Raw genomic sequence first — 16,217 nt, 5'->3', positions numbered from 1 at the left:
AAGAGCATTTGAACTCACTTCAAAAGAGAAGAAAGAGATTCTTTGAGTGCCTGTGTTTAGCTGCCCACCACACTCGTCTTACACACACGTACACACACAGACACACACACCTCTCATATCCTGACTCAACAACTGCCATATCCCATTCAGGCATACTGCAACACATGTGTGCCACCACACACCCGCAGAACGAATCATCCCATAAGATGCGGCTTTATCCAGCTCTGTTTAACCAAAAGAGTAGATTGAACAATCAATGGAAGCATGGATTTAGGCAAAGCCTTCAGGGAAACAGAGGGGAGGCTTTCTATCAACTCACTTGTAACCGTGTGTGATTCTAGGCCAGGAATTAAGGCTGCGATTACACAGACCTGCTGTGATCCAAAACATTATGATCAAAGCAGAGCGACGCAGCAGGAGCTCAATGGCAGTGAATGAACATACAGTCGACGTTTCAAAACAGACCTTCAGTCATTTACAGAAAAATATCACAGTATTTCTACAGTGTGTTATTTGACATCCTGTATACTGATGTCTTTTCCTCAAATAAACTCTTCTATTTGTTTATTTGAGCAAACCAGTTAATAGGACTCAAAGTAAAACCACTGTTCATTACATTTATCATTTGTAGATAGTATAATAGTCATTGCTCGCATTGGTTCAAGAGGACATGTCATAAGTTTGTCTTTCATGGAGGTTTGTCTACAACCTGCATGATCATCTTTGTTTCCCCATTTTACTTGTTTTTTCGCCAATGCTGTTTTCTAATATCTGAGCCTTTACGTTGTGGAGTAAAAGTTTAACGCAACTTCTACGAAGATTTTACCCAAGGTCTGAAACAGGAAAAATCTAAATGTCATAAAGCATTTGATGCAAATTGAACATCAAAAGATTATCATGACCAAAAACAATTAGTTGTTGGAAGTAAGCTGAAGATTTATTGTTCGACTAAATTTAATGAGTTCAAAAGTGAGCTTCAACTCTATGTACAATTCAACCTATAATACGATATCTGTGCTAGGTCACCAATCTATTTCAGTATCACTACACAAGTACAGCGCACACAAACATTAAAGAGGAATCGAACTAACCCACTTGTGTGTGCGTGCACTGCCTGTGCCTAGTCCATTGTTGGGCTGTAAATAGGCGCTGACTGTGACAGGAAGTCAGGATTACAATACTCCCCATGAGCCCCGTGTTTATTTTCTACCTCTTTCGTCAGCACTGGCTGTTACACACACACACACAAACACACACACACACACACACCAGCTGCTCACACTCAGGTGTGTGTGTGTGTGTGTGTGTGTGTGTGTAAATGTGTTAAAGTTGCACATGTAACAGTGCTTCGTTTAAAAGCCGAATTTAATGAGTTTACTGTCTCGAACAGGAAATACAATGTGTCTGATTTGGGATGTGGGCTTTGGGTACGATAAGGAAAGGTGTCACATGCTCTGTGTGTGTGTGTGTGTGTGTGTGTGTGTGTGTGTGTGTGTGTGTGTGTGTGTGTGTGTGTGTGTGTGTGTGTGTGTGTGTGTGTGTGTGTGTGTGTGTGTGTGTGTGTGTGGTGGGGTGGGGGTGGTATGTATGTGTGTTTGTGTGTGAAGAAGAGGATCTGGTCAGGGTCCGATTAGGCCAGTCACATGCTCTGTGGGTGCGAATATGTACTCGAGCACAATCTGGTGTGTGTTTGTGTAATGTAAGCGTGTGTGTGTGCGTGTGTGCGTGTGTGTGTGTCTCTACGTGTGCACAGCTCGTGTGCATCCCTCACTCACAGAAATAAAGGCCTCATTCAGTCAGGGACAATGACGTACACACAGGCTCGTGTACACTGAACACATACACGCTGCAGATAGAGACAAAGGAAAGTCAATGCACACCAGCATACGTTGAAAACACAAAGTCATACAGTGGTACTGTCCCTGGCTGCTCCCTCTGCACTTTCTCTTTAGCGCTGGGTGCTTCCACACAAAGCGTTGCTACAGAGAGAGGCCTTCTGACCTATAAACAGTCCTGGCCAGCGAGGTGAGTAACACTGTGTGCACATGCAGCACTATTTCCTGCTGCATGTTGTGTGGATGTGGTCAATGAGGTCACTTCTAAAAGTACATCAGAGAATTAGTGCAGCAGTTTAAAAATGGCAGCAGTATTTCAGAGCAAGAACAGAGCCGTGGCATCACACATTATCGTACATAATGTTATTTTTTTATTTATAGCATCACCATTCCTGGAAATTTTCAAGGGCCTTTCATTCTTTTTATGTGTTTTTCTGTGGTGGCAATATTCCAGCTGTGGCAGCCCATCACGGCTAAATGAAAGTTGGAAATGGAGCAAGGACTCCAAACATGTGTGCAAGCAAGCATGCACGGGCCAGAGTCTGTGTACAATGGTGCATTTGTGTATGTGAATGTGCACATGTGCCGTGTTTCTAATCTTTGCCAGCTGTGCTTGGCAGTCCCCCCTGACCTCTGACTGCCGCGCTGGAGCCAAGGTGGGCTGCAGTCTGTGAGGACCTGGGGGGGCCCTGGAGGTCCCCAGGAGCTGGGACCTCTTAGTGTGATTACACTCATTAAGCCAGCTCTCTGCAATGACTGATTGGCAACAGGCTTCATTTCCCCTACTTTGTCGATCGGCACAGGTCTCGTTTATGAGAGCAGGCTGCTGGTGCAGGGAGTCAGAGGAGCAGCTTTGCTGTATTTCCATAATGAGGGATCATGTTGTAGGACAAGCAGAGTTAAAGACTGTGTCCTTCCTATTATTAAATATGTCAGACACCTCTGAATATCCACGAAGGTGAGAACATAGTAATACTTGAAAAGCGCTGAATTCATTAGGGATCTAACACAATCCTGTCAAAAGCAAAAGACCTTAAAAATCTATTTTGTCTTTGCTTTTTATTATTTGCAATAAAAGAGAACAACAAACCCTAACACATGTACAGAGACACACTTGCACATAAACACACACTCACAAAGTGAGAGTGTAATCCTCTCGACAGGAGTGGGAATTTCACAGCGGCCGTGGGAGCGGGAGGCCGAGATGACGCATGGGCCGAGGCTGTGCCCCCTTAACGGAAAGCCACTGCGTCTGCACGTGTCTGAACACACAATACAGAGGTCTTCAAGGGAATTTCCACCATGTGCATGGCAGACAGGAAATAATAAGATCATGGAGGTAAAAATAATAATTACAAAGACTAAGTGATAAAAAAAAGAACACTTCAAAACAGCCATGCCTTTTCAAGTGTGTGAGCATGTGTGCGTGTGCTAATTGCCACATGCCGATTGTGGTCTCCATTATTAGCAGACTCCAGGTTTTCTCCACATGACGGGTGCGAGCTGGCCTGAAATCCAACAGTTTGCTCCATATGGGGATTGTAAATCATGCACATGTGTGTTTGTGTGCTGCTTTGATAACTTCATTAATCTTTAGTGTCATTAATCCTCTGACCACATTACTATTCATGTGGGTCTTGAGTAGCTGCGTTTCTCTCGTCTCTTGCAGTGAAGGTACCGACGACAGCTCTGGTGTCAAATCAGGTGACAACGCGATCGCGGGTACGTGCCTGTGTCTTGTTGCATTTGACCGTCCTGCTCGCTTCAAGTCTGAAGTCACTCTGGCCAATTTACAGGCACAGAGGGAGACGATGTGCCTGCAGGAGGATGGATGAGGACACAAGAGTTCCAGAGGGGAAACTCCTGTGTAGAAAACCTGTTGATAATCAGGCCCTAAAGCCGACCCATCAGAGGGCACTAAGACCCGCTATATATAAGCACTTAGTGCAGCCTAAGCTCCAAATCTGTTATAGCTCAAGAGGATGGCCATGTTATAAATAAACAGCCTGACCACAAGTATCCCCATCCACATTCTTTTTCTCTCTAATTCAGAAATTCTAAATCCGGACTCCAAGTCCAAATGTGTGTGTGTGTGTGTGTGTGTACATCCCATGGAGGCACACATTAGTAGTCCATGTTAATTCCCTCTGTTCCTAGGATCCCATCTGTAACAGACGTTATCTTAATCTCACCAGTGTAAATGAGCATACATAAGCCTTTCCGCTCCTAAATTAAGCAATTCAATGTATCTGTTGATGGCCTATGCGAATTTCTATAAAGTGCTTTGTCTGATCTTGGACCTGTTTAATGTGTAAATAGAATCCAGGGCTACAAGACACAAAGTGAAAGAGAGGCTGTGCTGAAAGAGTTCCCCAGGGATATTGTGATGTCCCTAATATTTAACTTTAATTTGCTGAGGGCAGTTATCACCTCCTTGGTGGAGGTTATGTGTTCATCCCACTCTGTTTGTTGTTGGTTTGTAAGCAGGATTACGCAAAAACTACAGGACGCATTTCCACGAAACTTGGCGGGAGGATTAAAAATAGGCCAAGACAGAACCCATTCACTTTTGGGGACAAAGGGGCGGATACAGGATTTTCTTTTTATCACTTTCTTGAATATTGCAGTTGTCTTTACCGATATCCGAGGCAATATTGCAAAGATCTTGAAATATATAGAGAACTACTGTCCATGAGTGTGGGCAATTTGGTGCAGCTTGATTGAATTAAAGGGGATTGTTGGGCCTTGGTGGAGGTATGCGCTCTACTGAGTGCCATCCTAGTTGTTCTAAGTACAGATTGTGTAAACCAGATACCGTGGTCCTATCCATCCATACAACACAAATGATAAACAGAACGCCTAACCATGATATTGCATAAGTCGTATTTTCACATGACATTAATGCCTGAGCTTGAATTTAGGCTAACTCCCAAACGTTTGCCAAATCACTGCTGTAACACGCTAATGAGCTTGGCTGTGCTGGCCAAATGTGTCAGTGTTGTAACTCCACTTAGAGCGTAACAGCAGCTAAACTTGTCCAGGTAAATACCACGTGAAGGCATGTGTCATGGGGTCAGTCTTGCAACAGTATTATAGACTTGGTTAAGTGCTATTAGTGCCCAGTAAGGCATGACTAATGGAATGCCTGGGTGAACCAGAGCCAGGGAGTCAAAGCTATGGGGTCTGTGGGTCTGAATGAAATGCTTCCAGCGGGTCAGTGCTGTAACTGGAATCAGCTGCCAGGGTCACAGGAGGTATTCTCAGTTGGGATTACAGAACATTTCTTTACAATGACTGTGTGGAGTTTTAACATCATTTACTAAACAGTTTCACCAGCACTAGTTTGACTACACACAAAAAAAAGATCAATCAACATGTGCAGACATCCTCTAAACTGTTGATCATCATATTAGTGGCATAAAATATGCCCACAAATATTTATAAAAACAAAATAAAGAGTGTCAAGTCTTTTAAGTCTGCCTCTTTAACAGCCTGGCAGGGGGCACCTAAAATATTCCTGCCAACACCCAACAATATTTTTAAAATCTTTATTTAAGCCTCATTGAGATTAAGGTTTCTTTTCCAAGAGAGAACAAGAAAAAAAATCACTAGAACACAATCAGAAAAACAGAATACAACTACATAACAAGAGGAACCAAAAACAACGATGAATTAAGAGAAATAGTTAAAAGAATCCTAAAAATCAAACTAAGTGTAATATTGAAGTCCTCTTTTTTCTCTCTGGGGGATTAAGGGGTAAAAACTGGTATTCTGAAGTCAGACGACCAGCTCCAATAGATTACTGCAAGCTCATTTATCAGGCCTGGTTTCAGAAGGGACCTGACCTATTTTCCTGAACCATGGCAGCTTCCTAAAGAAGCAGATTCATAAATATCTTTGAATCAGCTCTTAGTCTGGCCCTTAATCACTCAGTCATTTGTTTTATGACGTAGTTAGATTTATTCCTTCTACTTAATAACAAGACCCTCAGTTCAAAGTGCACTGTAGATTTATATTTGAATCTTGGCTCTGCTAAACAGAAAGTGTTTTCACCGCAAATAAAGGCTTTTTGAAAAATCGGTGGCAATTGCTGGTCTTCACGAATAGAGAAGTTAAAAAATAGAAACAAATGAATGAATTAGTAGACATTCTCACATACAGTTTGTCTGTTGTCATACCTCAGTGCCCTGCTCAGTTTATCGTAGTTCATTTGGGGTTTGCACTTCCTGGCGCCCCACAGTCGGGCCACCTCATCCGGGTCCTTGATGACAAACTCGCCGTAGTCCCCCTGCCAGGCGATGACATCGTGATACTCCTCCTTCCGGAGCAGCTCCAGGATGAAGTGCCACAGCTGGATCTGCCGGGACCCAGGGCTCGACTCGGGCTTGTAGGCCCATTCTGGGAAGGCGATCCCTGATACAGAGAGGGGAAGAGAGTGGGGGGTTAGTGTCAGGGCAGGAACAGCAAAGAACGGTGAACGGTGATGTGGAGAGCAAATTCATATTCATTAATTTGAAAACTCAGCTTTTTGAAAGATATTTGAACCAATGTGAGTCACTATGCAAAACTGCTGTACAGCAAAGAAATACAAAAGGCTGAGATACAGTTACAATTAGGAGTCAGCAGCTGTGGGTGTATCAGGTGAGTGGAGTCTATTCTATAAGAGCAACGAGGATGAGAGGTGTCTCGTCTAGTATAGATCACATATTGCACAACAGTGCAGCTCAGTCAAGCACAGGCTTGAGTGTCCTCAATCATATGTCACATTGCACATATAGTACTGTCTTCACCCCCCCCACACTTTTCTTTCATTCTCCAGTCAATCTTTGAGGAAGAAGAAGAGAAGAAATTAGGTAATGGACATCGCACACAATGACAGGAGAGGCGTCGTAGTACTGTATGTCCTGACCTGCAAGGACACTGCTGTATATTTAATTGTCTTGATCTTACAAGGCCGTCTGGGTGGCTAAAAAGTGTTGGCACCCTTATATCTCATTGAAACAAAGCTCCATTCTTCCTGAAAAGGGTTGAAATTAAAAGCTCCTTTGTCATGTTTACTGACATGTTTCTAGTTTATCACAGAATAAAACAAAGAATCTGTAAAAACAGCTGAATTCTTGCCCCTTAGAAGAGGTGGTAATAAATGGACTGAAGTGACATTTCAGGCAGACCTTTGCCTTCAATTACTATCATAGTTATCTTCAGTCGTGTCAGTCCTTTTTAAACACAGAGGAAATGTGTGTACAGCACTAAACATGGTCAAGAGAAAGTAGAGCTTTGTCTGAGGAGATAATGAAAATTATTGGCAAGCATGATGGTAGCAAAGGCTAGAATATCACTGCCAAGCAGCTTGAAGTTCCTGTGACCACAGTAGCTAATATTATTAGGAAACGTAAGGTCCATGGGTCGTAGCCATAACCTCTATGGACATGGATTGGAGATGGAGATGTGGAGATGAAAGCAACTGAGTGAGAAAGGAGTGAAAAAGGAGAGAACTCTGTCCCAGATCATCTCTCCTGATTGTCTTTTGTAAATGAAAGGTACGAACATGTAAACCACATTCCCCCCTCATTAGATCACCATCTCACCACAGAGAGTATTCACAGGAAACACACATGTTCACTGCAACACTAAAAGCTGTAGTGTTAGTGGGCTTTGTGGAACAGTCAGGCCCATGCAAAACCTTTCCACCTCTCCTCCACCTCTTTCCTCTCATGCAGTCACTCTTTCCTCCGACCAGAGGAAAACAGCACCGCCAGTCATCTCTCTAGTCTGTCCCTCCATCTCCCTCCACCCGCTGCTTGTAGGAAACGCAGAGTAAGCGGGGCAGACTGAGACCGTGGGCGTAGGTATATGACTGTTTGTGTGAGCATGTGTGCACCCAAATGTAAGTTTGAGAGCGTTTACGTGTTTGAAAATGTTTGTGCGAGTCTCCCACCAACATTCTGTTGCCTGGGTGGTCAAGAAAATTTAACACGACCGAGCAAAATAGAATATTACAGTGTAATGTTCAGCCAGATATAGACACAATAATCCTCAGAGCACTTATACACGCAGAAGGGAGGAGGTTCCAAAGTGTCATTGTACAGGATATTTAATGCCGAACAGTTCTGCTGATATTACTTTAAATAATGTAAAGCTTCCCATTACACTGAGTGCAGGAAAATATAACTAACCTGTCTGATGCAATGATGTACATTCATTTTTAATGAGGACGTTTTCACAACTGAAAGTCTGGACCAAACCAAGGTTCGTGTCATTGTTAATTCCATTGCTACTGTAATATCATAATGGGATTACCACCAGCAAAATGATTGTCCTTGTTGTCCAAACATCATATAATCTGAGGCAAAGACTACAAGCCATCCTACGGGCCACTTACGCTTCTTTCTCTTTTTCTATTATTTAATGCTGTCTCAACTTCCTGCAAGAGATCTGAAAGTCCAACCCATCCAAAAAAGTCGGATTCAATTTTGGTCCACTGGTCCGGACCATGGTCTGAATTGCCAATCATACTAGTATATTTTGATTCAGTCTAAATGGAAAAGTCTGAAGTCTCAGACCAAACAAGGCAGCTGTGTAAAGCCCCTAAAAGCTGCCTGACAGTTTTTGTTGTGCAAGTTGATTAAATTTTATACCTTCTTTATGGCTGCAGCAGTGTTATTTTGGATCCACATTTGTGCATCTGACCGACACACACAAAAGAATAAATATTGCAAACGGATAAACTTGAGAGAAATAATATATTACCAGGAAATTGTTTTACAATGAGCAGGGGTTACTAATTGTCGATTTACTTGGATAATTTAGCCATTACATCCTATTTTGAGAGGACATAGAAAGGCTAGCATGAGGGCCTGTGTCTTCCTGTGTGTAACTGCACAGCATACAAACAACAACAGAGGAAATGAGTTGGCTGGAGATTGGGAAACAAACAGGCCCAAATCATCAGATTATGGATGTGCAGGCCTGTCGATGGATTTACTGGATGACAGCCTGAGGCAGAGATAGATAGCCCTGATAATCTCTGCTGCACTAACCGGCTCTTACCATTTAGTCACTGTTGCGTAACACTGAATAATGTTGATAGCACATCTGCCAGAGACTGTATCTACGAATGTGCACACAAGTGTTTACTACAATCATTTATCGACATGTGTTATCTTCTTTTTTTGACTTTTACACTATATAAAAAGGACAGAGCAGGGGCAGGTTTAGCCATATTAAGGTTTCCGGTTCTTAGTTAAGAATAGGCTGAGAGGAAAGTTATCATCATATGTGTCTTCATACTAATTAAACGTGGGCTAATTCCTATTCTCAACCACTATTTCCTGATGGTTTTCCTCCACACTGATGTATCTGCGAGGCACGGCCAATGAGTCACTCAGTTGTCCAACCTACTCAGGAGGATTCAAAATGAAGATTTCTGAATATTAGTCAAACAATGTCGAGGATGCCTACACATTTTCCAATCTCCGAAATCCAGACGGGATTTTATCTGTGAATATAATGAACACAGCAGGTGGCAAACAACGGTCAACAAACAGGCTGTGCAGGCTACTTTATTGAAACTGCGGATTATTGTTCCTTTTAACAAACATCACAATGTGTGAAATGACCATGGGTGTAAAAACTGCATAAACTGTGTTGTCTTCATTTTGCGAAGCCTCTTTCCAGACGTGCATGTGTAGGTAGCGAGTTAGCATGAAAATGAAACAACACTCGGAATCATTTTATTTCCTTTTTCCCTTCCCGCCCTCCACCTCCTGTTTCTCTTTCGAACATTCAAACAAACACTTGTTGCGTGATCAAACCCTGAGTGAACTACACAGCCACAGAGCAACACACCAGGGGCTATCATCAACATACTGGCCTGGCTGAGCACGCTCCTCCAACAATAACACATCACCGCCTACACAAACACACTCCCACTGCAGAGGACAACACAATGTTTCCAGACACAGTGAACTGGTGGGGACTGTGTCATAGCAAATGACGCGTTTCCACTCAAGTCGGGAGGCGGTTGATCGAATCCCCAATCTGAGATGATTCAATGAGTAGTGCTGACCACTGACCGTCCACTGACCACTGCTGCCACAGAGCTCAGTGGTCGACAGTAGATGATTGTTTTGTACTCGGCGTCTGTTGTGTAACTGAGCTTTGGTTGTTCATTTACATACAGAAGAAACAGATTAAAACTGATTCTAAGTAGAGCCCAACTGATTTATTTCAGATAAAATAATGTATGTTTATTTTCTTAATTTAAATTATATATTTGGTTGTATTTGTGTTTTGTCTTTATAGTTATTTATAATAATGTTTATGGTTAAACTGTAAAATAACAAGCCTCAGTTACATTTCTTTGTCATAAGGGATTTGATAGACATCTTTAGAATCACAGAAAATGTTTTTAAATATACATATCGTATTAGTATAAATTGATATTTGAAATATCCCCCTACTTATTGGTATCAGCACGCAAAAATCCATAAAGGCCTAACTCTAATTTCACGCTTTCACGGTACCATATAGGGCGATACCGCCGAAAACTATCTAAATAAAAAGGTTCACATCAGCCAATATTGATGATTATCATTATTTATTTCGATTTTCTTCGTCAGATTTTTGCTCCTGAATGTTGTGGTTTTACAAATCTGACATAGATTAATATGTGTTAAACCGCCTCACTTAGCTTATACAATATATAGGCTATATATTGATATATATTAGAACTTTGTTATATTGATGACAGTTATACTGTGATAATTACTGATATTGTTTTATTAGCCAACATAACTTCTATTGTTTGAACAGACAGTAACATTGTGTGTGTAGGTCTGTAGAGATGCATCTGTAATGATCTTTTTGACTTTGGCGTGGACCACAGAGGTCATTACACACATCATATTTCAGGTCACTGAGTGAAACTGATACCTGGAGGACCAGCAGCAGCACTGTGTGTGTGCGCGCGCGCGTGCGTGTGTGTGTGCTTGGTGTGAATAAAGTCAAGAGGACAAGCTCTACCTGAAAAATGACGCACAATTCACTGTCACCAGCATCACTGTATATCAACGTGACCGTGGCGATAAATAGGCATAAGTATGGTGCACATGTGTGCGCGAACAGTACAGTACGTGCACACACATGTCAGGGTGTTGAGTGCTTTTTATCACTCATCAGTCAAAACCTTTACATCAAAGAGACCAAGTTGCATAGTTAACACGACAGCAACTTTTGTGGCCATGTGTGCGTGTGTGTGTGTGTGTGTGTGTGTGTGTGTGTGTGTGTGTGTGTGTGTGTGTGTGTGTGTGTGTGTGTGGTGTGTGTGTGTGTGTGTGGTTGTGTGTGTGTGTGTGTGTGTGTGTGTGTGTGTGAGATAGCTGATCCAGTGTGAGTCAGGACAGCTCGGCCTGGGTAGGACTATGGGTGGAGAGGACAAAGACACCTGTTCTTGTTCTCAGCATTCCTCTAAACATAATCCCCACCCTCTCACTAACACACACACTTACACACACACACTAACACATAGAGACACACTCAAACACACTCACTTTTGAAAGAGTTGTAGGGGGGATTTTAGCAATGAATTTTTGGGGAATATGTGTGTGTGAGCACACGAACTGTGTGAAACTGTGCATTTGGATAAAGATGAGAGGGGGAGACAGAAAGAGCGAGGATGAGCCTGAAGAGCAGGACCTAACCACCACCACCACACTTAACCTCTCTGACCTCGACTCTCCCTCTCTTTGGCTCCTTTCCTCCCTCACCCCCTTCCCTCCCAAGGGAGACACCAGATAGCCATTACAGCATGGATGTGCAGGCCTCACAATCACACACACACACACACACACACACACAGCATCAATAATGTAGAGACTGGTGTGGAGGGTTGACGATAGGGTGCGCCTAATCTCTGCCCTGGGACACTAAAGAGAGTGCAAGTGCGTCAAGAACTCTCTCTCTCTCCCTCTGTGTGTGTGTGTGTGTGTGTGTGTGTGTGTGTGTGTGTGTGTGTTTGGAGTTGGGACAAGTGAGGGGCAGGTGGTAGAAAGTGATGCAAGCGAAGAGGGGGAGGACGAAGAGAGGGAGGGAGTGAGGGAGTGAAAGAGAAGAAGGCAAGATGAGATGGGGTGAGCATTAGGACAAGTGAAGAACAGAGAGAAGAAAGTAGGAGAAAAGGAGACAGGGGAGGGAGATCGGGGAAACAAGAGTGGGAAGAGAAAGAAAGACGGACAATGGCAAGAGTGGGAGAGGAGAGAGGGGGTAGATGGATGGATGGAAGGAGGGAGGGAGGGAGGGAGGGAGGAAGGGAGGGAAGGAAGGAGGAGGAGGCGGGGTGGGATTAAGGGGGCGATGAGATCATAGCTCGTCTGGTAGTCTGTTGTCATCCAGTTCAGATTGCTTCCCCCCTCATCCTTCCCTCCATCCCCCCCCTCTCCCCTCCTCTCTAGGAGTGCGGATGCCTCTTTTCCTCTGTGTGATCTTGGTGGCAGGCCCCAAGCAGACTTCTACCACTGCTGCTATTCCAGCTATGTGCGCCGCTCGCCAGACCAACAATAACCTCCACTCTCTCTCACACCGCAAGAGGAGAAGGCGGGGGGGTCCGTGGAGATGAAAGCAACTGAGTGAGAAAAGAAAGAAAGAGGACAAGGACAATAGACTTGAGAAGATACAGAGAGATGAAGCTATGCAGTGAGGAGGTGGACACAGTGGTAGGCGATAGATAAAGTTGCACTCTGCCACTGTTTCACATCGAGTTCTTGTCCTCTTTCTTAAAGCCAATAACTAATTTAATCTGTTTATTTTGCTATCATCCTTAAATATGTCCTGTCTTCACCAGAGTTACTTACACTTCCACACGAGTGGAGATATGGTGAAGTAGCCTAGTAAGAGAATATTCATAATATAGAATTTTAGACTTCTTTAGACTTTTAAACTCCCTGCGGAAAACCCAGTATTACATTTTTTACCTGCTGTTCGTAACAGGCAAAAATATCCTCCAGTTTCAACTCCAGTTTTCTTTTTGGACTGATTGTTAGATAAAAACCCGCTAAATGAGAAAATGATCAGTGAATTCATGGAACTCTTCAGTTGCGGCTGCATCATCAACCTGGGACTGAGGTGTCGAGGGGAGCGAGGGCTGATGGGAAGAGGGCAGAGACAGACGGGCAGCCAGACAAAGTACTAGAGTGAGAAAAGAGATTCCCAGAGCTGTGAGTCCTACTCAGCGGCAAATCAACTGACAGGCCTGTGCCAAACTAACAGCGGAGTTGCAGACTCAGGGCTTTTACACGGGGGCAGGGCCTCTGAACAGCCATTAGCTTCAGTTGGCTGGCACAGCGCTACTTTAACTCAACTCAGCTTTAGCGTGGATGTGGGAAACGACCGGTGCAAGTGGGTGCGTGGGTGAGAGTGAGGTCAGCGCGAGCTCAGAGGGTCTGCAAACGCACTAAATATTGAGAGCCAGCCTGTATTTGCCTGTATTTCATGCACAAGTATGCACAGCTTCGTCTTTGTCACAGCCGCCTGGATCAGTGAAACTGCCCGGAGCGCTGCGCAGAGCGAGCAGAGCACAGAAGACAGAAACACAAGACCAGGAGTCGGAGGGGAGGGATGAGGGGATAATAAAAGAAAGAGTGAGCGTAGGGAGAGAAAGAGGGATTCTGCAGGAGGAGGAGGAGGAGGAGGAGGAGGAGGGTAATTAGAGCCTATACGTACGACTCCCAAAATGTCTGTACTCTTCCCACCATGTCCATTAAAAATCCAATAGGCCGGTAGAGGAAGATTAGAGAGTGAGAGACAGAGACACAAGACGGTGACACAAAAAAGTTGAGGACCAAGGACATTGACGGTCGGGAAAATCAATCATTTAGGAAGTGACCTTTAACTCAAAATGGTTTAGGTATTGGCTGGAACATGAAAATGTCCCAGTCATCTTAATGTCTTATATGTATAGTATAAGAGATAGGAAGGGATTTAACCATCGATGATATTTATGATCTACTAATGTAAATTCTCAATTCAGACGTAGTTATATAGTCCAAACCCCAAATATATCAATTTAGTATCATAAACAAACCAGTACATGCTGGCATCTGAAGGTCTTGAAGCTTTGCAGTTGAAATGCAATTTATTTATTTTTGGTAAGACTTTATAAACTTGTGCTGGGAACTGTTTGACTAAAAACTGAATTTTCTCCCCCAAAATCTAAGAGTGAGAAAAACGTTTCAGCGTGTTGCAGCGTGTTTAACTACAGCTCATGTCTGTCAACATGTCTGCTCAAAAACAAAGGGTGGAATCAGCTGCTCAAAGCCGTCACCAGAGAAAATGTCTGGAGGAGATGCAGATTAGGAGAAGAACTGTTGACTGTTGGGCTTAGAAGTTTCCATCTTGATTTTACACTGGCTCACGTCAGATTCTGTCGAACTAGACTTAGATGAGGTCGGCAAGTTGTCACACATTCGACAGGTTTGCCAAAGAAACGTGTGTTGTTGTGAATAATTTAGATTGAGACCAATTTGTCCTGGAGGAACTGTTCTTACAGGAGGTCGTGGTAACCCCTGCCTCACCTGTGTGCCAGGAGGGGTAAACGCACATCACACACAAAAACATGTATAAGCCTCCCAAGCTGCTCTACTATTCCTAGATGTCACCACATGCGGTCTACATTTTCTATAGGCTCTTACTAAGGGGCCGTATAGCTGCAGAAGAGAGAACCAGGGAAAGAGCAGGAGAGAAGAGAGTACTTTGTGGCCTTGGAGGGGCCAAAAATAGTAACACACACACACACACACACACACACACACACACACACACACACACACACACACACACACACACACACACACACACACACACACACACACACACACACACACACACACACACACACACACACACACACACACGTTATTGTTCAACAGTAGGAGAGCAAGTGAGAGAGTGAGCGAGAGCACACAACGTGGATGGTGAAAAGAGGGAAAGTACAGAAGTGCTGAAGGAGTAAGAGGAGAGAGAGATGAGAGCACAAGTGGGACAAAGAAGGAGAAGGACATGATGTAAGATTCGGTCTCTCGGCTCAGTGCTGTATAGCTCGCCTTCCAGTGAACAGACGCACGTCTTTTCCAGGAAATTGTAGGGGAGGAGCAAGAGAGGGAGGAAAAAAACAGAAAGGCCAGAGCGTCCATAGGGATCCTCCGCTGCAGACCTGCACATCCACTCCACAGGCTCCACTGTGAGACTGGAAAAGACTTGTTGTGTCCTAAGTATCCATCCGCTGACGCAAAGCTTGGTGTGGAAGGACGTGTGTTTCACGGTTGATTTTGAAAAAAATTAATGATAAACTTACAGTTGGTTTACCAACTCACATATCATTTTATTATGAAAGTAATTCATATCTCTGAACCATCCTTTCATATTCAGTGGTTTTGCATATTTACATCCACCAAGGAGGTTATATTTTCACAGTTGGTTTGTTTATTGGTTATTAAGTTGGTTTGTAAGCAAGATTACTTTCATTGATTTCAATATATAATGAAAAAAGTGAATTAGATGTTGAAAAACATAACAAGAAGTTGTACGTTTATTTTAAACAGCAGTGAAATACCTGAAAGTCGGAGAATCGATCTAAAACATATAGCATTGCTTGAAAATAATGGCAAATATATGGACTAAACTGTGCAAATCAACCGGGGCGTATTTAATAAGATTAAGAACACTAGATTAACCTCCCTCAATAAATATCACCGAAGAGGGGTCACCTGGTTTCTAAAAAGGCGGCGTTTATTGGTGTGACCTTGATTTTAGCCTGTGAGGACCCAATACTCTAGTACTTGAACTCACTATACAGGTCACACAAACCCACAAACACACACACCTATCCAGGAACCGGAAGAGAAGAAGAGCAAACGTCAGCAGCAGCCTCAAATGCATGTTGGACGAGCAGCACCCTGTGAACTAAACTACTGAGCTCTGTCCACACTACACACACGAAGCCTCAGGGCACTGCACCTGATCTGAAGCTCTCCCTGTGTAATCACACCCATAAACACGCCTGGTGGGAGTGTGTCTCTATGTGTGTGTGTGTGTTCCCCAGAGTGTGTTAAGAACAGCTAAATAATATTGTGTTTGAGAGACAAGTCCTGTTGCTCTCGGGCACTGTTAGGTATATTTACACTCACCAAAGTGACACACTGCTCCCAGGACATTCACCTCTCTCTTTAGAAATACACACACACACGCACACAATCGCATGTCCTTTTCACGTCTTATGCCATAATGGAAGTGAAACATTTTTAATTCACTGGGCTGAAATACAACTATTTTGCTATTAATTAATCTATTAATAATGAAGACTGAATATCTTTACATTTTGGAGTCCTG

At 43.4% G+C, this 16,217-nt stretch overlaps 1 protein-coding gene across 1 annotated transcript in view; it reads right to left on the bottom strand.

The window, feature by feature from the left end:
* Positions 1-16,217, bottom strand: part of erfl3 (Ets2 repressor factor like 3) — a 46,499-nt gene that overhangs the window by 9,501 nt on the left and 20,781 nt on the right. The window contains exon 2 of the mRNA XM_035162626.2: positions 6,014-6,248. Within this exon, the coding sequence (XP_035018517.1) occupies positions 6,014-6,248 (235 nt within the window). The remainder of the gene's footprint in view (positions 1-6,013; positions 6,249-16,217) is intronic.

This window comes from Hippoglossus stenolepis, chromosome 8 (assembly GCF_022539355.2).
Source record: "Hippoglossus stenolepis isolate QCI-W04-F060 chromosome 8, HSTE1.2, whole genome shotgun sequence".
In the NCBI taxonomy this organism is placed as follows: domain Eukaryota; kingdom Metazoa; phylum Chordata; class Actinopteri; order Pleuronectiformes; family Pleuronectidae; genus Hippoglossus; species Hippoglossus stenolepis.
The sequence above is the reverse complement of the archived record's forward strand: the minus strand, read 5'-3'. Positions and strand labels throughout refer to the sequence as shown.